At 28.5% G+C, this 23,588-nt stretch overlaps 11 protein-coding genes across 11 annotated transcripts; 6 read left to right on the top strand and 5 right to left on the bottom strand. All coding sequences in view use genetic code 12, as the record gives it.

Moving 5' to 3' along the window:
• Positions 1 to 13: 13 nt before the first annotated feature.
• On the bottom strand, positions 14 to 2,119 carry KAR3 (Kar3p; the record flags this gene model as incomplete). Its single annotated transcript, XM_051756041.1, has 1 exon — positions 14 to 2,119. The coding sequence occupies one exon, from the start codon at positions 2,117 to 2,119 to the stop codon at positions 14 to 16; it is 2,106 nt and encodes a 701-aa protein (XP_051615774.1).
• Positions 2,120 to 2,454: 335 nt separating this feature from the next.
• Positions 2,455 to 3,210, top strand: RRP15 (Rrp15p; the record flags this gene model as incomplete). The annotated part of the gene is made up of 1 exon (XM_051756042.1): positions 2,455 to 3,210. The coding sequence occupies one exon, from the start codon at positions 2,455 to 2,457 to the stop codon at positions 3,208 to 3,210; it is 756 nt and encodes a 251-aa protein (XP_051615775.1).
• A 602-nt stretch (positions 3,211 to 3,812) lies between these two features.
• SGT1 (co-chaperone) lies at positions 3,813 to 5,087 on the top strand (the record flags this gene model as incomplete). Its single annotated transcript, XM_051756043.1, has 1 exon — positions 3,813 to 5,087. The coding sequence occupies one exon, from the start codon at positions 3,813 to 3,815 to the stop codon at positions 5,085 to 5,087; it is 1,275 nt and encodes a 424-aa protein (XP_051615776.1).
• Positions 5,088 to 5,534: 447 nt separating this feature from the next.
• KGF55_001466 (uncharacterized protein) lies at positions 5,535 to 6,524 on the bottom strand (the record flags this gene model as incomplete). Its single annotated transcript, XM_051756044.1, has 1 exon — positions 5,535 to 6,524. The coding sequence occupies one exon, from the start codon at positions 6,522 to 6,524 to the stop codon at positions 5,535 to 5,537; it is 990 nt and encodes a 329-aa protein (XP_051615777.1).
• A 2,090-nt stretch (positions 6,525 to 8,614) lies between these two features.
• Positions 8,615 to 9,391, top strand: GLO2 (hydroxyacylglutathione hydrolase; the record flags this gene model as incomplete). The annotated part of the gene is made up of 1 exon (XM_051756046.1): positions 8,615 to 9,391. One exon carries the CDS (start codon positions 8,615 to 8,617, stop codon positions 9,389 to 9,391), a length of 777 nt encoding a protein of 258 aa, XP_051615778.1.
• A 236-nt stretch (positions 9,392 to 9,627) lies between these two features.
• On the bottom strand, positions 9,628 to 12,780 carry CYM1 (Cym1p; the record flags this gene model as incomplete). Its single annotated transcript, XM_051756047.1, has 1 exon — positions 9,628 to 12,780. The coding sequence occupies one exon, from the start codon at positions 12,778 to 12,780 to the stop codon at positions 9,628 to 9,630; it is 3,153 nt and encodes a 1,050-aa protein (XP_051615779.1).
• A 293-nt stretch (positions 12,781 to 13,073) lies between these two features.
• OAC1 (Oac1p) lies at positions 13,074 to 14,087 on the top strand (the record flags this gene model as incomplete). The annotated part of the gene is made up of 1 exon (XM_051756048.1): positions 13,074 to 14,087. The coding sequence occupies one exon, from the start codon at positions 13,074 to 13,076 to the stop codon at positions 14,085 to 14,087; it is 1,014 nt and encodes a 337-aa protein (XP_051615780.1).
• Positions 14,088 to 14,733: 646 nt separating this feature from the next.
• Positions 14,734 to 16,425, top strand: KGF55_001470 (uncharacterized protein; the record flags this gene model as incomplete). The annotated part of the gene is made up of 1 exon (XM_051756049.1): positions 14,734 to 16,425. The coding sequence occupies one exon, from the start codon at positions 14,734 to 14,736 to the stop codon at positions 16,423 to 16,425; it is 1,692 nt and encodes a 563-aa protein (XP_051615781.1).
• A 970-nt stretch (positions 16,426 to 17,395) lies between these two features.
• ERV25 (Erv25p) lies at positions 17,396 to 18,052 on the top strand (the record flags this gene model as incomplete). Its single annotated transcript, XM_051756050.1, has 1 exon — positions 17,396 to 18,052. One exon carries the CDS (start codon positions 17,396 to 17,398, stop codon positions 18,050 to 18,052), a length of 657 nt encoding a protein of 218 aa, XP_051615782.1.
• A 70-nt stretch (positions 18,053 to 18,122) lies between these two features.
• Positions 18,123 to 20,330, bottom strand: KGF55_001472 (uncharacterized protein; the record flags this gene model as incomplete). The annotated part of the gene is made up of 1 exon (XM_051756051.1): positions 18,123 to 20,330. The coding sequence occupies one exon, from the start codon at positions 20,328 to 20,330 to the stop codon at positions 18,123 to 18,125; it is 2,208 nt and encodes a 735-aa protein (XP_051615783.1).
• Positions 20,331 to 20,746: 416 nt separating this feature from the next.
• Positions 20,747 to 23,362, bottom strand: FGR29 (Fgr29p; the record flags this gene model as incomplete). Its single annotated transcript, XM_051756052.1, has 1 exon — positions 20,747 to 23,362. One exon carries the CDS (start codon positions 23,360 to 23,362, stop codon positions 20,747 to 20,749), a length of 2,616 nt encoding a protein of 871 aa, XP_051615784.1.
• Positions 23,363 to 23,588: the final 226 nt, after the last annotated feature.

The raw sequence follows: 23,588 nt of genomic DNA on the forward strand, positions 1-23,588 counted from the left end.
TAAAATTGTATCATCAAGTTAATTTTGTATTATTTACTTTTGTAGCAAATCTCAATGAATTCAAGGTCTCATTTAAATTAACTAATAAAGGAGAAATATTAACAAACATCAAAGTTTTAGAATTACCACTAAGACTGTGTTTTAATAAATAAGTTAATTTTGAATTCCTGAATGGAATATGTTGATTACTTGTATTTGAATTCTTAGATTTTAAACTTGATATAACGTCACCTAAAGAAGATAATGATTTATTTATAAATTGGGTTTCTTTCAATCTTTCACCTTCCACCTGGGATTGACTGATTCTTTCAGATCCTGCTAAGTCTATTAGATTAAGTGTACCACTTGTAGTTGCGTTTGTTTTTGTATTATGACCATTTATTTCAAATATAAAAATTGAGTGAGATCTTGATGATTTATCGTTTGATTTTGTTGATGCTGTACTTCTCTTTGAGTTCACTCTATTCAATATGGAATTTGTTTGATCTATTGATGTGATATCAGTTGTTGTAATATTACTTATTGTTGTTTTTTGGGCTACATCATCATGTTTGATTTCGTATTTCAAATTTGAGTTAAGATTCAATAAATCCTTTATATTTTCATTGTAGATTTCTAAAAATTTACCATTAATTGAATATGTCCAATTTGGATCTTGTTTTTTCAACTCCTCAATGTAATCAAATATTTTATATAATGATAATGGGATCATACCATTTCTTTCGTGAGACATTGTGAAAGTTTTACCAGAACCAGTCTGACCATATGCAAATACACAAACATTCAATCCATCTATACAGCTTTGAATCAATTGTGAATATTCTTCAAATATAACTTCATTGGATTGAGTCATTGAGAAAATTTTATCAAATTGAAATTTAAATTGACTTTTAGAATTAGATATACCTCCATTGTTGACTGACTTGTTTATTATCAACTCTTCTTTTGCATCATAATTTAGATTGTCTTCATTTAATTCAAAATCGAAAAGATCATCTTTATTTGAAACTGATCTAATACGACAATACACTCTGATGTTACCTTTCAAATCTTGTAATTTTGAATGTAGTTTCCTTCTGGTGGATTCTTGATAAATTAATTTAACTTTCATTTGTGAAATTTCAACCTTCATTCTTTCTAACTCTTCTTTCCTGTTGTATGTTTCTTGGTCCAATTTGGATATCTGCTGCTGTCTATGACTTGTTTCATTCAACAATTTATTTACGTCTTTTTGTTTGGTTGAATTCTTTAATACTAATTGATTCATAGTTGAATTAAATCTTGATAGTTCTTTTATTCTTTTAGGATTTTCGACATCTTGTAATGACTTTAATTTTGTAGCAATATCCTGAATTGATTCACTCAAAATTGCAAATTCTTCTTTTCTCTTGTATATATTTTGATTGATTTCGACTTCTCGATTATTGAAATTCTCCTCATGTTCTTTAACTATCACTTTAATTTCCTGTTGTTTAGCATTTTCTAACTGAAGCAATTTATTTTTTAATACTTCCACTTCTTGTTCTTTGTCCTTGATTTGATTCAAATAAATTGTTTCTTTTTCCTTCAAGATATTGTCGATATCATTGGTAATTTCTTCCTTTTTCGCATTTAAACATTTCTGATGATTTATTATCATTTCTTGATTGCTAATCTCAAATTTTTTGTTCAAATTATTCAATGAATCTTTTTCAAAACTCTCTAAGTCTTTGAAATTCAAATTTAGTTGATCCAAGTTTTGTTTGATATATTGAAACTTGCTCTCAATATTGAAATTATTTAGTATTTGAGATTCTACTTGATTTTTTGCGGTGATGAGATTAGTAGAAATTTGATCCAAGTCATTTACTTTCTCATTATAAATTTGTCTTAATGAATATGTTTCTGATGGAGTAATTGATGATTCTGGTGATCTGAACTGAGTCGTCAATGATGATAGTTTTCTCATCTTATTTTGTTGAGCTGATTTACGAGTATATGAGACTTGTTGAGACGTTGAGTGATTGTGGTTTTTCTGTGGGATTAATACACCTTTTTGAATGTTGTAATTAGGTGACCGTAGATTCGATTTCGAATTTGATGACTGTAGTAGTCGATTGTAGTCATTTTCTTTGTCCATTTCTGATAAATCTGAAACAATTATGCGGCAATCAAAATTAAATTGTGAATGTGAAATATTTTAGTATAATCTTAGTACATTTGTGTTACTGTTGTTTCATATGTTTCAAGTTTGTATCTGCTGTAAATATTATATTTGTAAAGTTGTTTTTGTTTACCTATTTGATTCACTGTCGCACATTTATTTTTCTTATCATAATGATTTTAGACACAGGATCTAAGACAATAAATCTTGAATGAAACACAAAACCATGATTTTTCAGATGAGTGTATGAAGTAGTTAATCATCTTACCAATAATTATATCGAATCAACTACTAACCATTAGACTTCCAAGATGAGTTTGAGCACTAATAATGCCAAACCGAAATCGATTTTGAAGAATAAAGGAAAATCAAAAGTTACAAAAGAAATACCTATAGCGAAAGAAATTTCATCAGAAGAATCAAGTTCAAATGATGCAAGCTTGGAAGAAGATGATGATGAACAAAGTGAATTGGAAGGATTATCAGACTTGGATGAAGATGACGAAGTAGATGTTGGGTTGGTGTCTAGTGAAGAAGATGATAATTCAGATGAAGTAGAAGAAGAGGAAGAAGAAGATGAAACTTTTCCATTAAAGAAGAAGCAGAAGAAGAATAAGGATGACGGATCAGAATCATTTGCAAATGCTTTCAGTTCAATTGTTAATTCTAAAATTAAAGCATATGATAGAAAAGATCCAATATTAGCTAGAAATAAAGTTACATTGAAAAAACTCGAGAGTGAAAAATTAGAGAATAAAGCTAAAAAAGCTATCTTAGCGGAAAAGAAACAATTTCAGGATAAACATAGAGTAAAACAATTACTACCAGTATCAATTGATGATTCGAATGAAAACGTACGAATTGCATTAACGAAAGAAAAAAATATGAAAAAAATTGCTCAAAAGGGTGTTGTTAAATTATTCAACGCGGTTTTATCAACTCAAATCAAGACTAATTTGGAAGTCAATGGTACAAAAATGGGTGTTAGTAAAAAGGAAGACTTGATGACTGATGTTTCGAAAGAAAAATTCTTAGATTTAATTGCAGCAGCAGGTGGAGAAGATTAAAAATTTAAAATATGCATCTAAACCGACGTTTGATCCCAAATTATGAAGACTTTGAGTTTTGAACGTGGCAGATGATATTGATTGAAAATGAAATCTAAAAAAATAGTAACTAGTAGGGTTTGAGAAATCAATAAGTGATGTGCACAATTATTTCTGTGTTCGTAACAGTGACCAAAATATAATTTCTTGAGCTCATTAGGGGAGTTCGATAAAATTTGAACCTGAAGGTTATACACTTCTTCAAGTATTACTGATACTGCTAGCAATTTCGAGCTAGAATGTAATGAATGGTAAATCCAAACTGAAAGATAGTTATCAAACACTGTTTCAATAAAAAAGTTAATCTCATATTTGTAGTAAGTCTAGACTAATTTAACTTCTTTTATAATAATTCATGCATTAATTCTTGTTCCTATTGTAAAAATTGACGATTTAAATCTGAAACACTCTCTCCTTAAATTTTTCAGTAAAGACTAAATTACGAAAAAAAAATATTTTAATATAAATTAATACTTATAACATTTTAATTTCCTTAAATTTTGCCAACTCATTCACTTTTAATTACTCCAAATCACTCATTACTTCAATTATCATTTGTCAACATGGCAGTGGAAAATTTGATTAAGAAAGGACAAGATGCAATAGATGAAAAAGATTATTTAGGAGCTATTCAATTATTATCACAAGCTATAAAAGAAAATCCAAAGGCGTTTCAAGCATTTCTTAAAAGAGCAACAGCTTATCAAAAATTGAAAAACTATGATGAAGCTAAAAAGGATATATCTAATGCATTTACAATTGCTAATGAAAGAGGTAAAAGATCAGATATTGGATTTTGTTATTTCAGATTAGGATTAGTTTATTATCAATTAAAAAATTTAAAAACTAGTTTAATTCAATTCCAAAAAGCTAAACAATTTGATTGTAAAGAAAGTACTTTAGATATGTGGTTAAATAAATGTGAATATGATTTGAAAAATCATCCTGAATGGAACGTGGAAGGTGATGATGACGAATTAGACTTAATTACATCAGACGAACCAAATATTGAAGATGATGAAGAAGAGCTCAAAAATAGACCAAAAATTGAGGAGTTAGGTGATGATGAAGAAGTGGATAAAGAAGGTAAAGTAAACAGCAAATCAGTAGCAAACACAGTTTCAAATAAAGAATCAAAACCTGAATCCAATTTCAAAAATATTGCATCAACATCTGCATCAACTACCAAGTCGACCAACATTGATGTCATAAACAAAATAGCTCCTTTAAACACAAAAATTAGAGAAGATTGGTATCAAACTAATAATGAAGTCATTATAACCATATACGCCAAGAATATTCAAAAAGATTCATTAGATATCCAATTTCAAAAAGATTCATTATCTATTTCATTCCCAAACAAATTAAATAACTCAGAATATAATTACAACTTAGACCCATTATTTGATGGAATTAAAACTGACGAATCATCTTTCAAAGTATTTCAAACCAAATTAGAAATTTATCTCAAAAAAGAAAATCCAATCAAATGGTCAACTTTAGAAAAACCAGAAGAAACATCATCAACTTCTTTTTCAACTACTAAACCAACATCTGAAACAAAAGAAGATTCAACTCCAGCTTATCCAACAAGTTCAAAAAAGAAAATTAATTGGAATAATTTTAAAATTGATGATAAAGATATTGCAAATCCTGGTGATGGAGATTTTTTTAAAACTCTCTATAAAGATATGGATGATGATCAAAGAAGAGCAATGATGAAAAGTTATGTTCAAAGTAATGGAACTATTTTAACTACTAGTTGGGAAGAAGCTGCAAAAAAAGAATTTGAAACTTCACCACCTGAAGGTATGGTAGCCAAAAAATGGAGCGAATAGGTATGAAAAAAGGTAAATAAAAATAAATAGCATATATTGAATTAATGAATGAAAGATTTATGAAGAAAATATTGCAACTTTTATTGTTCTCTCAGTGTCTCTAACTTCCTCTTTTCTTTCGTTTTCTTGTGAGAAGAATTACATATTTAGCTTACAAACCTTGTATGTTCGAGATATCATTTTTAAGTGAAACTAATGGTGTAGTAAGTACGTCAATTATTGAGAGTTTTTCTGATTCATAAAATTATAATTATATTAAAATGTAAACACTAAATCCCTTTACGGGTCTCGACTGTATACTTTTGAATTCTTAACAACAAACAAGCCTTTATAAAACAGCATTACTCACTGTTTATCCTAATTTAAAATCAAGACGTAACCAAAAAATCAATTGAATTAGAACTTAATCCATCACTAACACGATATACATCAAAACGTAGAAATGTCTTATAATTCATTATGTTCAATATATATGTTATCTCCTTGAATTTTATTGTCAATTTCATCTTTTTTTCTCAAACAAATATTTGATTTTCCTTTAAAATACAAACCGAAAATTTTACAATTTAATTGAACTTCTCCACAACAATGATCTGATTTACAATCTTCAGTTTCGTAATCTGTTGATATTTCTTTGTCATCATTTATTGTAGTTTGATCTTGTGCTTGTTCAAAACTGAATTTGAATATATCTATAAATTTATTAAAATTTTTTTGAAATTGATGTTCTTCACTTGGATCAATTTTGAAATTTAAACAACATGAACTAAAACAATATGATTTAATTATATTTCCCTCTCCATTCATAATTTTATTTTCTTCTTCATCAATCTCATTCAATGTATCATCAGACTTAATAGTTTTCTCAAGTTGTTTACAATCTTCTTTATTTATTAATGATGATGATGAAGATGATCTAACAAATACAAATTGTTCGTTGGATCTTCCTAAAAAGTCATTTCTATTGATCTGTTCATCAGTCAATAACTCATTCAGTAAAACATCAAAATACTGTTTCAAAGAATCATTAGTTGTAGTATTTGACCAAATTTCAAATAATGTTAAATTATTATTAGCTTTTGAAATAATTAAATCACCAATATCACCTCTTAATGTTTCATTAGTAATAACAGCATTATGTAAAATAAATTGTGATAAAATAACCGCATCACCCCATTTTTCATTAGCAATAGCTTCTTGATATATTTTATGAGCTTCTACCAAAATTCCATAATTATTAAATGAATACATTGAAATATTTAAATCTGCTCCATAACCAGGATTTGAGTCTACTAATATGTGACCTTCCACAACTCTATCATCTGTATAATTGCCTTTTGAGATCTGATCAAGTAAATCGTCATAAGTAATGGCAATTGTGGATTTAAATAATTGAAACAATAAGATTACTATTGTTGAAGATACCATGTTACACATTTGTTTTGCACAAATAATTAAAGTATTATGTATTTGTTGCTAATTGGAGTTTTAAGGTTCTAAGTTGATATTTCTTTCTTGAAATGTGTAGTTTTAATTGCATGATGAGTATTGAATGATAATGTCATTATATATAATATTTAGTAAAGACCAACTTGTATAGGAAATGAACACATCATCACATTTATCAATTAGTTCAAATTTATCTAAACTTACTTTTTAAACCGAGATGAAAGCATGACCTGTCAATAACTAAAATAATGGTTATATTACTTATTGTAATAATCATCAATGGTCTAAAGCTTTGAATATAGTAATAATCAATAAAGTTTAGTTTTTTTTTAAACTGGAATTTAGTTTAAATTTTTAATGTGAGAATTTAAATTTATGGGCTTATTCAACTAACAACAATCAGGAATAATTGACACGTTTCTTCTTTAAACCTTATATATGTAGCAGCCTTTAGTGACCTTGTATATTCACATCCATTCAATGAGATAAAATAACTTCACAAAAAAATGATTACGTATCATTTCCATCCACTTCTGGATTTGCGCTTTCCGTATTTTTCTAAAAGATTCAACGTTTGTGTTCTTTATTGTTTTAATGTTTATGATTTATATTAATCGAAACCTAAACTGGTTCTTTCCCCTATATCTCGCCAATTTGACCAACAAACTTTACCCTTTGACAGATTCATTCATAAAATAATTTTCTGCGCCAACACTCGTTTCATTTAAAATTATTTTTTGTGAAATCTAGATCCAGGGTTTTGTTTATTGTTGTTTTTAAAGTAGAAAATCTTCTATTCTTATTTGTGCCAGATTCGTAGTTTAGTCTAAATGTCAAAAAAGTAATAGCAATGGGTTCAGCTTTAATTTGTACATGTTTGTATTGATATTGATTAATAAGAACCGACACTGACAACAAAGTATCAAATGCGTATCCTATTATTAAAAGCGCAAACTTGAAAGCTATTTACGAGTTTACCCTTAATTTTTTAAAAATACGAAAGCGAAAAATTGATATATACAGTACGGAAAAAACAATACCCTCTTGTAAACATTTTAAGAATACTTTTACATCGTCACCTTCTTAAACCACATAAAATTTTGGAGTCCAACGGATACAGTCGGTCATTGGTGATTGTGTATACATAAAGTTAATATAAAGTATAAGATACTCAATTAACCCTAACCACTTTTTTAAGCGAAGTTTGAACTTTGAGAAGAAGTTTATTATACTTTTGTTGATGACTCCAGATTTAGTTGTTGACAGATGCTTAAAAACTTGACGACACTAGGAAAACTGCTTATTTGAGAATAATGTTTGCGGTACAGACAGAATAGATTTAATTTGAAACCATTAAAGGTAGTTTCAAAACTTTCACTAACGTTTAGCGCCAAATTGAAGAAAATTAGGCAGGCATATATCATTTTCTCTCGATCGAACGATCGTTCGGAAAAAGTCACAGATGCTAGTGACGATATTTCCGTTTTGATAACAAAATCACTTCATCAGAAGCAAATGAAATTCAAGTTTCGAGGTGTCCGTGATCATTATTTTTAAAAACCGAAATAAAAAATCACTAAGTGACGGCAACAAACTTTTAATACTTTATTCAATAAATAGTGTTCTAAACTCAGAATACCTAAAGATGGAAAAAATTAGAACAGTCTCAGTAAAAGACATACTACTTACATTCAATCAAAGGTACTTATCCCCAAAACTATGCCGAGAGAATGGTTCATAGTATCAAAATTAGCTCACTAGCTCTCTAGGAAACGGCTTTTCTACTCATTCTCGCAATAGAATGAGAGATAACATTTCAATTTATTCCTTCATGGATTAATGTTAAAGGGTTTTGATAAATAATTGTCGGAAAATTATTCTGTCGCAAGACACAAAATAGATCATATTTCCGTTTGGATAAGAATATATCACAAACCGTATTTTTCAAAGCAACCAACTTAGTTCAAACTTCAATTCTCATTCTTTTTTCATTTGTTGATTGAATGATATTCAACCCAACCTTTAAAACCAATTTCAAACTAAATCTACAACTTGCCACCACATTACTTAAAAGAAAAATGCAAATCGAAGCAATACCTATGAGATGGGGCCATGGAGATAATTATTCTTATCTTATAATTGACGATCATTCCAGAAATGCTTGGTTGATTGATCCAGCTCAACCAAATGAAGTATTAGCTTACATCAAAGATCATAACCTCAATAATAAATTTGATTTAAAAGCAATTGTAAATACTCATCATCATTATGATCATTCAGATGGTAATAAAGAATTCCATAAGAAATATCCTGATCTACCTATTATAGCTGGAAAAGATTCCCCATTGGTGACATATACTCCTCAACATGAAGAAGTAATTGATTTGGGTGATGATTTATCAATAACCGCATTACATACTCCATGTCATACTCAAGATTCAATATGTTATTTTGTTCAAGATGGTAAAACTGGTCAAAAGGCAGTATTTACAGGTGATACTTTATTCATAAGTGGTTGTGGTAGGTTTTTTGAAGGTACTGGGGCAGAAATGAATCATTCATTAAATAGCATATTAGCAAAGTTACCAAAAGATACAAAAGTTTATCCTGGTCATGAATATACTAAATCAAATGTGAAATTTTCAAAAACTATTATAAATAATGAAGCTATAAAGAATCTAGAAAAACTTTGTGATCAAAATGAATATACCACAGGTAAATCTACTATTGGTGATGAATTGAAATACAATCCTTTCATGATGTTAAACGATTCTCAGGTAATTAATAAGGTAGGTGGATTGAAAAATCCTGATGATGTTATGGATGAATTGCGTGATATGAAAAATAATTCTTGAGGAAAAATTGCGAATAGAAATCTTGACTTACCATCTCCATCTTAATGCATATTTATTTATTCAGGTTATGACTTAATGCATCCTAATTTATTCGTGTCCCGGCTACATTTCGTGATCGCTATTCTATATTCCCGATATTTTACCTAATCACTATATTTCAAATATTTATAAGATCTCTATGTATGTAGTTCTATTCAGTCTTTAAATCACCTAAAACTTAATCTATTAAATACTCCTCATAACTTCATGTTCTTCACGTTCCAGTCATTATCCACATTTAATAATTCATTATTACCAATAACAGTAATAGAATTGTTTTTATTCTCAACCAAAAATTCTTGAGTTACATTTCTCAAATCTTGTACATTAGTACTCAAAAAATTTTCTCTTCTTTCTTGTCTCATTTCATCGCTAATCCCATCAAAAAATTTACTAGATCCTTGATTAGCAATATTTATTGGAGCATCAATCAGTTGAAAAATTCTTAATTTAGCTTCAGTCAAATCTTTTTCTGACCAATCTGCAGTTAATCCATATGGGAAAGAAGATTCAAATGTTGAAATTGATTTGATGGGATTTGGATCTCTATATGAATAAAAATTCAATGTACCACCTAATCCATCATAATTTAACCCACCTCCATATGCACCATTGGATTCTCTTATTTTCAGATGAAGATTTTTAAAAGTATACAATTGTGATAATATTTGTAAATGAGCTCCTTGTTTTGAGGCAAAAGATGATCCTTTTTTAGCTAAACAAGAATATCCAACTTGAAAAGGTAAATTAACTAATGTCTTTTCAGTTGGTTGGTTATAATTAAAGTTTGAAAGTAATGAATCTAAATTATTCAAGTTATCTACTATTCCTTGTCCAACTGCTTTTTCATTGATCAATTGATCAAATTTACTAATTAACTTTACATTTTGATCCACTATCTCTTTATCACCAACAATTCTATATTTGAATTGATTTTCATTCATCAATAAATATTCTTGGATCTTTTTCAAATTTGGTAAAATTTCATTACTCAAATATTCTTTTCCTTGCTCATCTAATTTTTTGTTCATTTCCATAATAAATTGAACTTGATCCAAACCACCAGTCAATTCACCAACATACTTGGCGGGAGTTAACCTAGAATTACTTAAGCCACAGGCATAAGAATGACCACGATCAGCAATATTATTTATTTGATTCTGTCCCATATTTTTAATTAAAGTGTTTAATTTATCAAGCACAAGTCCATCATTGATATCGAACTTGGTCTCTGTTAAAATTTCATACCATAGGTTATATATATGCCGAGAATTTTGTTTTAATGATAACCCAGATAACAGATAATGAAGTTTCATTTTGTCTATATTATATGGATCAACAGTAATTTTATTGTTGAAGGACACTCCACCAGTTAACATTTGAATTTTAGTTTCTAAGTCTGTGATTGATGTTTTTGAGGTTCCAGCTAAATTGGTCAAACAGTTATTGAAAAGTGGTAAATATTTGTACAAATTAGTCGGTAGGTAAGATATGTCTTTGAGTGCATAAGCATATATTAGTCCATTTGTGTCAACTATTCTTTTACTGATCGCGTCCTGATTTTGATTCTTCGAGTTCACAAGCTGGGAAAATTCAATGGAATAAAAATCACCCTTTTTTGAAATGTCTTCAATTGATAATGTAGGTAAAACATCTGCATCTTGCTCTTCCTTTTGCGATTCAGCTAATTTCAAATTTCTATCATAGATAATGTTCTTGTCTTCCTCAGTAAGCTCTTTCACTTTTTTTTCAAGATTTTTGGTTTCCAATTTGTTTAGGTTAGTATTGAAGTCCTTTTCAGGATACATCGTAAACTTGAACTTTTGAGTTTTGTCATTCAATACGCTATTATCCAACATTTCATGGAACATCTTTAGTCCTTTTTCATTATATTCTTCTTTAAACTGCCTCAAGATAGTTTCAACTTTTAATATATCGATAGGATTTGACCCATTTATCCAAGATGGAACTAATGAGCTTAATAAACCAAATCCAAATTCTGGTTTGTGTTTTTTAAAACCAATTTCAATTTGATGTAACAATGCTACGACTCTATCGTTGTAAGACTTGTCCTCTGATTTTAATTTTGGAATCACGTCGTTCTTTATTATATCCAAAATCTTAGTCTCCAATTCAGCTACTTTTGCTTCAGTCAAATAATTCAATCCAACGGTGAATGAAAACATAGCTGTAGTGGAATCTATTCCAGAATTAGCTGAAAAATCTTCAGAATACCCCGTTTCTATAAGATTTTGATAAAATGGTGAATTATGTCCATCAAATAATAAAGATCCCAAGATTTTCCATTTAAATAAAGTATAATGCATCTTTGGGTCCAATGGATCACCCAAATTCCAAGTTATTGAGGAATTGAACTGTTCTGAAATGTCTTTATCTATCATACTATCTAACGGACCTGGGATTTTAACTTCGAAAAAGGTTTTGTTTGAATCATGCACGAAGATGGGTTTTTTGACGACGTTGTTAGGTGATCTTTTACCAAATTGTTTGTAATACTCACTTAATCTTTTTAAATTTTCTGATAAAGGTAAATTTCCATAAGTGAAAGTTTTAGCATTTGATGGATGATAGTTCGTTGCGTGAAATTGTAACAAATCCTCATAAGATAAATCAGTCATTTTCAAAGGATCTCCACCAGAATTGTTTAATGAAGGGTATATTGATTCCAAAAATTTAATATAAAAATAATACATAGAATTTGAATATTGACCTTTCATTTCATTACAAACAATTCCTTTAAACTCTAAATTAGAATTTATATCAGTAAGATTCGAATTTTCAATTCTCCAACCTTCTTGTAAAAAATCATTATAATTCAATAATGGTTCAAAAACTGAAGATAAATAAACGTCCATTAAATTTTCAAAATCTTTAGCGTTTGTTGTAGCAAATGGGAAAAATGTATAATCATGCCCAGTCATTGCGTTCATAAAATTACTAAGACTTCTGTTATTCATTTTAAAAAATGGATCTCTTACAGGAAATTTTTTAGAACCACATAATGTAGTATGCTCTAAAATATGTGGAACTCCTGTATTATCTGGAGGATTTGTTTTAAATGCTATTGAAAATACATTGTTATTATCATTATGAGCATCTAAATGCAAATGTTGTGAGCCATTCACCTCATTTTTCAATAACACCGCCACTATAGAAAACTCTTCTATTAACTGTGTGTTTATAATCTCAAACCCATATTGTTTTAAACCCACTGGATATTTTCGTAAAATCGAGGTATCTATACCATTTGATGAAGCTAATGAAGCATACCGTCTCGGTATTAAGGTGAATAGCTTTCTCAAACTCTGCCTCTTATTAGTCCTTAACATTTATTCATTGATATATTCCAATTTTGTCCTAATCTTTCGTTGGTATAGTGTAGCTTTGAAATTGTTGCAAAATTATTTATATGGACTTTAGATGACTCTCACTAAGAGCATAATTATTAATTTTTTTTTTTTTTTTTTTCACCTAGACCAATTTGATTATTTCGATTAGTGATTCCAGAATCAACTTTAAACCACTATCCATCTATGAACTAGAAGCAAAATATTGTGACCAGAAAAAGAAGCTGGACAATCTTATTATCAGTAGGAGTTGAGATAACTAAAGAAGGATCAAAATGAGTGAGTCAAAATCATCATTATCACATGCAACAAAGAAACAGATACCGACCAATAATGCTCAAAAGGTTTCAACTTTAGGTGGTTTTATAGCTGGAGGAGTGGCAGCGTGTGGTGCTGTTACATTCACGAACCCTATAGAGTTAATCAAAACAAGAATGCAATTGCAAGGTGAATTATCAAAGACCAATAAAAATCAACCTAAACTATATAAAAATCCAGTTCAAGCGTTTGGGTTAATTTACAAACATGAAGGTATAAGAGGATTACAACAAGGATTAGTATGTGGATATTTTTATCAATTGGGGTTGAACGGTTGTAGAATAGGTTTGTATGAACCAAGTAGGTACTATATTTCCAAGTTGTTAAATCCAAAATCAATAATGGATAATGGATTGATAAAACAAAATTTATTCATAAATGTGCTAGCTGGGTTTGTATCTGGTTCAGCTGGTGCAGTTTTAGCATCTCCATTTTTTTTAATTAAAACAAGAATGCAATCATTTTCCAAAACAGGTGCTGTAGGACAACAAACTTATTATCATGGAACTTGGGATGGTATACGACAAATTTACAATCATGAAGGTATTAAAGGTTTATATAGAGGTGTTGATGCTGCAGTGTTAAGGACTGGTGCTGGATCAGCTGCACAATTACCTGTTTATAATTTGACTAAAAACTTTTTATTGAAACATAATTTAGTCAAAGATAATTCCTTTTTACTACATTTTGCTAGTGCTTCAATGGCAGGTTTGGGAGTTGCAATAGTTATGAATCCATGGGACGTTGTATTAACAAGAATGTATAATCAAAAGGGGAATTTATATAAAGGTCCATTAGATTGTTTTAAAAAAACAATACAGATTGAAGGACCAATGGCTTTATATAAAGGATTCTGGGCTCAATTATTTAGAGTTGGACCTCATAGTATATTGACTTTAATATTCATGGAACATTGTATGAATGCAATGGTTAAAATTGAACAAAAACTAGGGATAAACCCAGTACATTAAACATATTTGATCTGTAAATATCGAGTATGTTGATGAAACTTATAGAATATTTTATAGACGTTATAGATTATATAAACAATTTTGATAGATCTAATTTATTGTTTTATTTTAAACTGTGCCACAAATGAAGTTAACAAATTTAGAATTTGACACATTTATGTATCAAAATTAGCGAGAAATACTTGAGGAACTGAGGAGTTTATGGGTAATGATTCGAATTAAGACAAGGAAATCAAGTGTATCTTTTACCGCAAGGTTAGAGTACTCTAGACTAAGATAGATTAGATATGACATGTATTTCTGCTTATTCTTTCTTTGTTTTTGGTTTTTGACAAGCCCACATTTTAGTTGTTACGAAAATGGAACGATTTCCTCTCCGCTCTTCAAAATTAATCTAAACTAAAATTTAATAATTACATAGTCATTTATCAATATTACATTGTTCAATAATAATATAGTTGTTAATACTTATTTTTGGCCGTCTGAATAATTTTAATTAGTTTTGAGGGTATATAATCTCAGCTAAATCCTGAAAGCAATTGTTTCATACAATTTAACTTTAACTACGTCATAGATTGAAAGATCACAACATACAACTAATATTAATTATATCATCAAGAAAGTACCAACAATTGATCAAAGGACAATGTTTAAATACAATGATATATACTCCATCATCATTCTACTTTTCTCCATATCATCATACGCATATGCATTACTAGATCCACCAACAATAGCAACAAATGAAAGAGGTCTAGTATGTAGTCCAGTTCAATTAAATCCAAAAAATCCATTAAAATCATACATAAAACTAAGAACCTCAAGTTTAAGAGAACCTGAAATTAAGGATAAGTTAAAAATTGAAGCTTTGATTTTTCATTATCCTGATATTGTTAATTTTACTTCAATCCCAACTTTGGAAGAATATACTACGCTATATCCAAAAGATAAAGAATCATTATATAAAAAAATGTTAACTGATGATGATAAATTTGATTTAACTGCTGAATCAGGATTTGAAGTTGATAAATCGAAAATTTATGAAGGTGATTTAACTACAACTACAGAAGATATTATTTATCAAATTCCACAATCAGGAATTTATTGTGTTTATATTGCTCCAATATTTAAAAATAAACAAGATGAAAAATTATCTTTGAATTTCAAAGTTCCTATTGTGTTTAAGAATTATTATGGTAATTTAGCTTATCCAATTTATTTAGTATATTCACAATTGAAATATACTATTGTTGTATCAATAATTATGTTTATCGTTTTGTTTAATTATATTTTGAGATTTAAAATTGGGGAAAATTTCAAGAATTTGAATTCAATTTCAGTTATTTCTAAAGGTGTCTTGTTTTTAATTTTGGCACCTTTTATTGTCATATGTATTTACAATGGGTTCGTGTTTTGGTTAATCAATTCATTTTTAGAAACTGATGAAAAATCATTTATTATTACGGTGTTATTGTTCATCAGTGAGACGGCAGAATTTATTTACTCAAATTTCAGAAGTTATATCGTTTTACTATTTTCCATGGGATTTGGTGTAATATATTATTACAATGGTAATTCACAAAATTATAGACTTTTCCCACAAGATAGTTTTAGAAAAATCACTGCTTTATTATTTTTTAATATAGGGTTAGTAATTTTTACTAACTTGTTAAATTATTTGTTTCCAACAACAAAGAATGAAATTTTTGGAATGTTCGCTAACGTAGGATCGAGCTCAACCACATTACCATTCAATGGAAAAGACAAAAAAACAAATTTCATGTTATTATTAAATACATTAGTGTCATTATTTCAATTGTGTTGGTTTATTTTATCAATCGTTTTCTATTTTAAAACCAAAAAAACAATTGCTACTTTTCCTTCATCATCAGATTTTGATTCTAATGCAAAAGTAACTTCAGCATTCAATAAATCATTCTTTGTGATTATGATTTTACCAATAATAACAGCTATAGTTGGAGCTTCAATTTCAGGATATTTTGCTGTACAAAATTTCGATAAATTTCCAGATTTTCCTCAGAATACTAATAGAGAACCAGTGTATCAAAGTGCTATTACTGTAATGATTTTAGAAAATGCATTGGGTAAATTTATAATGCCTTTGGTATATTCAGGCTTATTTTACTTCTTTTGTTTAATTTTATCAATTTTCTTCATTTGGATTAAAGATAATAATGGATTGATATATTGTGAAGATGATCCTGTTGCTTACGCTGATGTATCTAATTTCAATATCTCAGATGATGAAGATTATCGTGATAGTCCTAATACTGATGAAAATGAGACTCAAGATGAAGAAGAACATGGTAGAGTTTAGTTAATTTCTTTTTGAATAGATCATAAACGATATAAAAATGTTTCAATATGGCCTTATATACAAGTTTATTGATGTAATTATATACTTTATTTAGTCGTTAAAGTCATTAAGTGAAAAACACTCCATATAAGAAGAGCCCTGGCTGGTTTCAAGTCTGTCTAAAAGTTGAAACTTGATTTTGATATCATGTGCAAGTACCATCTCTAATTTTGAATTTTTCTTTGGTACAGTTATGAAGAAGAATTTTGAAAGTTAAACTATCAACGATGTCTTCTTGTATAATCTTTTGGAGGTAACTCTGCAATTTTCCTTTTTCTATCTTCTTTGAATAGACAATGTCTTTGAGCTCTTGGATCATATAGTATTAGATTCAATTTTCTAGCTGACCTGGGAATTTTAAACCATTTTTCATATCCTGTTAATGCGGTTGATACCATTTTTATCATGGTTGTGTTTGCTCTTGCCTTTGCCATATTTGCTAAATAAAATTGGTGGTCTAAATCGTTCGTATATTAGTTTGAGATGGTGTCAGTTTTTTTTCTGAATAATCCGTAGTGTAGAATCAAGGTCTTTGGTTCAATTCAAGCTATATTGTTAAAGTACTTGTATATCGTCTTGATAATAATTTTTCATTTCCTTTCATAATAACTACCAATTGGAAAACTGCACACAAAAATCAATGTCTCAAAATCCGAATTGTCATGACAAACTCACGCGTCTTACTTTAAAATGAAAAATTTTATTAGGTTCGTAAGTAAGTAAATAATTGACACGCAAATTAATTTTTTGTTTTCTTAGGTTGAAAAATATTATAATAATAATATAGATCGGACAGTCTAATTGATTTTAATTCAAATTAAAAATCGAAGCTCAATTGCATTTGAGCAAAGACTACAACCACTGATAGAACCTTCATCATTTGAAAAACGATAGAAGAAGAACAATTCTCAATTAATATTGAAAAATTAAAATGCAGTCACTTATATTCAACTATGCATTAATATTATCATTCTTATTAAGTCTAGCATCATCTTTGCATATGGAAATTCCATCATTACCAAATCCTGAACCAGTTTGTATCCGTGATTTTGTTCAAGAGAATCAAATGGTAACGGTAAACATCTATACTGATGGATCAAAGGGAGATGGTCAAAGATTAGATGTTAAAATTACTGATACTTTAGGGAATAATTATGCAGTAAGAAAAGATATAGTAGGAGATGTTAAATTAGCTTTTACAAGTCAAGATAATGCAGCAATAGATGTATGTTTTACAAATTATTTAGAAGCTAAATGGAAACATCATGGTTCAAGAACAAATTCATTAAGAACTATTGAATTAGAAATTGAAAGTGGAGCATCTGCAAGAAATTGGAATGCTTTACAAGCAAGTGAAAAATTAAAACCAAATGAAGTTGAATTAAAAAAAATTGAAAGTTTAACTGAAGAAATTGTAAGTGAATTACAATACTTAAAATCAAGAGAAGAAAGAATGAGAGATACTAATGAATCTACTAATTCAAGAGTTAAATGGTTTTCAATAATAATAATTTTATCATTAATTGGTTTTGGTGTTTGGCAAATTCAATATTTAAGATATTATTTTAAAGTAAAACATATCATTTAAATAGCACTAGGTAAAAGTGAATCTCAAAATATCATGTAAATTTATACTTTCTAAATATCCTTGCATTGCTCTATAAATATAATTCCAAAATGGAACTAAAATGCTCGGATTTGGAGATTTTTCCTTTCATCAGTTCAACATCATCATCATTTAATTGAAATTCGAGACCTGACTCAGCTTTGGGCAAGATACAAACTTTAATAAACTCTAAAAATATTTCTTTCTTTAATGTATCGGCTTTTTTGAATTTTTGATAAATCATAGTATCTTTATAAATATCCAAATCTTCATTATACAAATCATCCAAGATCCAACTTAAAAGCCATTCTAAAGCAAAATTTAATTTCATCCAAGATTGATAAAATTCATTAAAAGATTTCCATGTAACATTTTCAGTTAATTGTGTATATAATATAGAATTATTTATCCAATTTGTTACTGTTTCTAAATTTTGTATTTGATAATTTTTATTTTTACCAGTATCTTGGTTGTTTAAATGATGATAAAGTTTAAAATTTTGAAATTCATCATCTTCAATCATTCTATTACCAATCATTTCTTTTAAGGTTTCAATTGATACATTGACTAAAAATAACTTCTTATATTCTGAATTTATTTTTGATGGTATTTGCAGTGAATGATAAAATTCAATCAAATATCTATAATCAATATACTTAATTTTTTCTCTCAAAAATCGTAAAAACACAGCAGAGTTCAAACTCATGGTTGATTTGCGATTTCGTTGTGAAGAAGACAATGACGGCTCAAATACCAAACTCCAATAAAATACAATTGAACATATTTTGAATCTTAAATTCATTGAGGTCATGTTATCTGAACTTTGATCCCATTCATTCTTTAGATCATTATGTGCTATCGATTGATTTTTTTTATACTTGTTTTCTTTTTCAATCATGATTGTTTCATGCTCATAACATGTTTTGGGAAATACTAATTTTGATGATAATCCATTAAAGACAAATTCAACTATTCGGTCATACCACTGACTTTGTAAAAAACCTAATGTTTTGACCGAGTTGGACAATAGTATGCTAGAATTGTCTTCAACTTTCAAACTGGCAAGTTTGGTATATGGGGAATTAGAATTTTGATATAATTCTAATATCGGATCATTATTTGCACTATCAAAGATCTTGTTCAATTGTTCCACAAGGTTTATTTCAAAATATCCGAATATGATTTCTAGTGCGTTTGACTGTGACTGGTAGATTAAATGACATTCACTTTGCTTTTGTAGTGGGTAATAAATTGTTGATAAGCCTGAACAGTAAAATGTCCAATTTACCAATTTCCATATATTGAAGTCGTTACTATGAGCAGTTAGTTTTTCCTTTAATAATGATTCGTCAAATATTCGAATTCCTTCCCACGTCTCAGTTTTAGAATCACTTTTTGCAAATATACTTATACTCGAATTCTTGGAATTTTTGGAATTTTTGGACGGTGATGGCGAAGCTGAGGAACCTTTTTTATTCTTCAGATCAGGGTCTTTTTTAACCTGTGTTTCTTTCTTGATAGGTACTTTTTCATCGATATCACTATCGTCTTCAGAATTGCTTATAACTATATATGTACTATCTTTATCTTCATCATCATCATTTTCCTCTTCATTCTCAGACTTCACTTTTTGTCTCTTCATTGGAGGAGTGGATCTTCTCGGTGATGTTCTTCGACTATTAGTTTCACTTTGTAGCATTGAAGTTATAGATTGTTGTTGAAAAGGTAGTTGTGATTGACGAGTCGGCAGTTGATTTTGTTTCTTTCTTTCAATTAAACCATTCATGGTTGTTAATAGTAGATCATACAATATTTTGTCATTATTGATGTCAATAATTTTAAGGTAATTATTCAATATGATAAAACATCTCTGGTTTAATTGATTCTTGTGTAAAAACTCACTATACAAGCTGTTTATCAATTTAATATGACCTAAGGATTCAACTATTCCATTTTTGGATAATGAAGAATTTTGAGTCCAATTTAAATTGTTACTTCTTGAGCATAATGTTAATAATAGATGCAAGATCTCCACCGATGGATATATCAAGTTTTTATTATTTGCAAAACATGAGTCTGATTGAATTGATATTGATGAAGTAGATGGTGATACCGAGGACGATATCTCTAGGAATTGTAACAAATCATCGAATTTTTCAAAACTATTTAAATTTATTGAATCTTCATGTAAATCTGGTATTATCTTATCCAAAAATTTAGTTTGTACTTCGTTCAAAGATTCTTTTAAAAATAATGACATTTGAGGGAGTTCTGTAATGGCAATTGGTTTTTGGGTTTCTTATCTTATCTTAGTTTCCTAATAAACAATGTATGAATGCTATTACATTGATCTGAGAAAGTTGAATGTTTGACTGATGATTAAGTTATGATCGTGGTTTTATAAATGTTTACTTCCTGTTCCTGAAGTTTTCTACATTATTTACATACATTTATTAGGTGCAGTACCTAATAAAAAGTAACAGTCATATTTTTGTCAATCTTTATAACAGCCATTACTTCAAAAAGAACCAAGTCACGGCCAATATCGAAATCGGGAAGTAGAGTTTAGTTCTGGATCAATGAAGAATTCATATTCCGCGATTAATAAAACAATGCCGTCAGCGTGAGCCATCTATATTTAATCTAAATCTATAAAGTATACCTAAGGTCTACTAATTAAAATGTGTTATCACTATCATACTGATCAAAATCATCATTAAGATCACGATTCACTCCATGAAATCTTAAAGGTAAAGTTTTATCAAACTCGTCTTCATCTTCGTCTGCCAGATCTTTTTTCAGATCATTCTCATTAGATATAGCATCATCTTCATTAATATCTTCATAAATATTATCAATTTCAAATGGTTGACCTTTATAATCGTTTAAAGAATCAATATCAGTATTTGAACTTGAATTTATTGATAGATTATCACTTTCTATAGTTTTCATACTTTTTATTTGATTTAATTGATTAAGTATAATTAATTTATCATCCTCTATTCTTTCAATAGCTGTAAATTTCGTCAATAATGTTTCTAAATTTACTAATCTACTTAAAATTTGGTCAATTGTTGAAGTGTTAGAAATTTGTTGCAGTTGTTGTAGAATTTGGGATTGATGCATCTGTATTGCTGAGTAGGAACTTGATATTTGTGAAACGGATGGTTGGTGTGAATTTTCTTTTGAATTTTGAAGAATCAGTTTATATCGAGGTATTTGAGACAGTTTTTGATTTGATCGACTTCCACTTAATGATTGATTAGGTTGTTTTGATTCTTGAAATTTTTTGGAAAACAATCTGTTTGATTCCAAATTTCGAGATACTGATTCATCATTTGTATTGATATTATTGCTATTCGAACCACCATATTTTCTGTTCAACAATTGATCAATGAAAAAAGAATCAGTAGATGCAGTTCTCAAGTGGTTACCATTACATCCCAAAGTACTGACCGACTGATAATTCTTGATAATTTTGTTCTTGGGCTTTCGTTTTCTCAAATTTATGGAAGGTTTGAAATTTAATTCATGATCAAAATCTGGTTTATTTATGAATGTGAAATTTTTTAGATTCCTTACATCTTCTTCTTCATAGCTGTGCTTATTAATAGCATATTTACCTGTAAATGCTGTGAACGCAACATTTTTGAATTTGACAATGAATGAACTGAAAATACCATAAATAAGTATTAACAATATGACAGGTGTTTTGAATATTTGACAATAAACATTAGTAAAACTCCATCTTTGATTCAATTCCGAACACTTAAAATAAATTATCAAATTATTCAGTTTAAAATAATTAAACTCATACTCGATATTTTCTCTAGTCTTATTGAAAATACCACTCAAACAAATCGCTAATATAGTGCCTATGATGAATTGGATCAAAAATAAGTAACACATTTGCATTATTTTGCCCAACGTATTAAAATCATCCCAGTAGTTCCAAATAGATGGAGTAAATCCAAAAAAAACCTTGACCATATTAAATAAAATCTCAAATGGTGTTTGATCATTAGAAAGTTTCAAAAAACAAAAATAAAAACCTGATATTAAGGTAAAAAACATCAAAACTAAACCAACTAAATTTAAAAACATTTTATGAAATGAAAGAATAATTAAATTGAAAAACTTGTAGTTATTAAATATTGATAAAATTCTAGGAAATAAAATTATACCAATTAAACTAAAAAAATCATTGAAATAACTTTGATCTGTAATACAAAATCTCAATATGAAACAAAAATTTAAAATGCAAATTAAAAAAAAATCAATATGATTCCATAATATCAAATTTAGAAATCTGAAATTAATATTACGAAATTTAGTCAAAATTTCAAAGTTGAAATTTAACCCAATCAACCAAAATAAAATTTCCATGAAACTAAGATGAGGTTGAGTCGTTGGTTGTTGAGTTAATATGAAATAATTAATGGCAAATATAATCAATTTCAAGTTAATGATTATATTTTGATGCTTGGGGACAATGTTTATTCGTTTGTATACATTAACAATCAAATTTCCATGTCTTTGAAATATTGATTGATTGCTTTCTATATCATAATTCAATTTGTTATTATTGCTGTTGTAACTTTCATAATTTCGGTGGTTCAACAAAGTCTTTTCAGTATCAGCCATTGCAGTGCACTTTTTCGCCATAGTATAGTTTTGACTCACATCGTCGTGAATTAAATCACCGTTGTAAAACTTGTTCAATATTTGGACTATAATTGGTTGAGATAAGAAAGATTTCAGTTTTGATAATATACATAGTTCCAAAGTGTTATAATCAAATCCATAAGCGAGTGATATCAAACCTCTAGGTGGCTTCACAAATAGAACTTGAATTCTTTGTATCGAGCTATATTCTCTTAACATTCTGATAGACATTAATTCACAAACATGAGACCTAGAAATTAATAGATCATACTGAATCAAATTGTTTTCCAGTTGTATTAGGTATTCGTATTTCAATAATAATAGGATGTATACTGTAAAAACCGACACATTTGAGTCACTTCCATTCTCTTTGACTACTGAAATGATCTCATGACTTATAGGCTTGATTAAAGCTGAATGAATCTCGGGAGTTTTCAATTGCTCGTACTTTAAACTTACATTGACTTTCTTATTGATTATACTTTGTAATTTGAAATAACTGGTTTGAAATTCATTATATTGTCGTAATTCAGTATGCTGTTGTGCGGTATTATTTAAAGTTGAAGATGAAGCATTTGGTACATTTAAATTATCATATGAGATCAACTCTCTATATCTTTTAGACATTCAAAATTCAATGACTGAGTTGATTGATTGATGGAGTAGAATTAACAGAATAATGAACAATTAGTAAGCTGAGTAAACATAAAAGGTGGTTGGAGTCACTTATTCCAATGAACAGATGATATTTTTACAGCATGATTTATGGCAAATTAAATAGCTATGTCTATATCAATTACATTTCTTAATCAGGTCGAAAAATAAACAAATTATATGAATCAAATGCTACCAT

The sequence above is a fragment of the Candida pseudojiufengensis genome, assembly GCF_024610245.1.
Source record: "Candida pseudojiufengensis strain CBS 10847 chromosome Unknown scaffold9, whole genome shotgun sequence".
NCBI lineage: Eukaryota > Fungi > Ascomycota > Pichiomycetes > Serinales > Debaryomycetaceae > Lodderomyces > Lodderomyces pseudojiufengensis.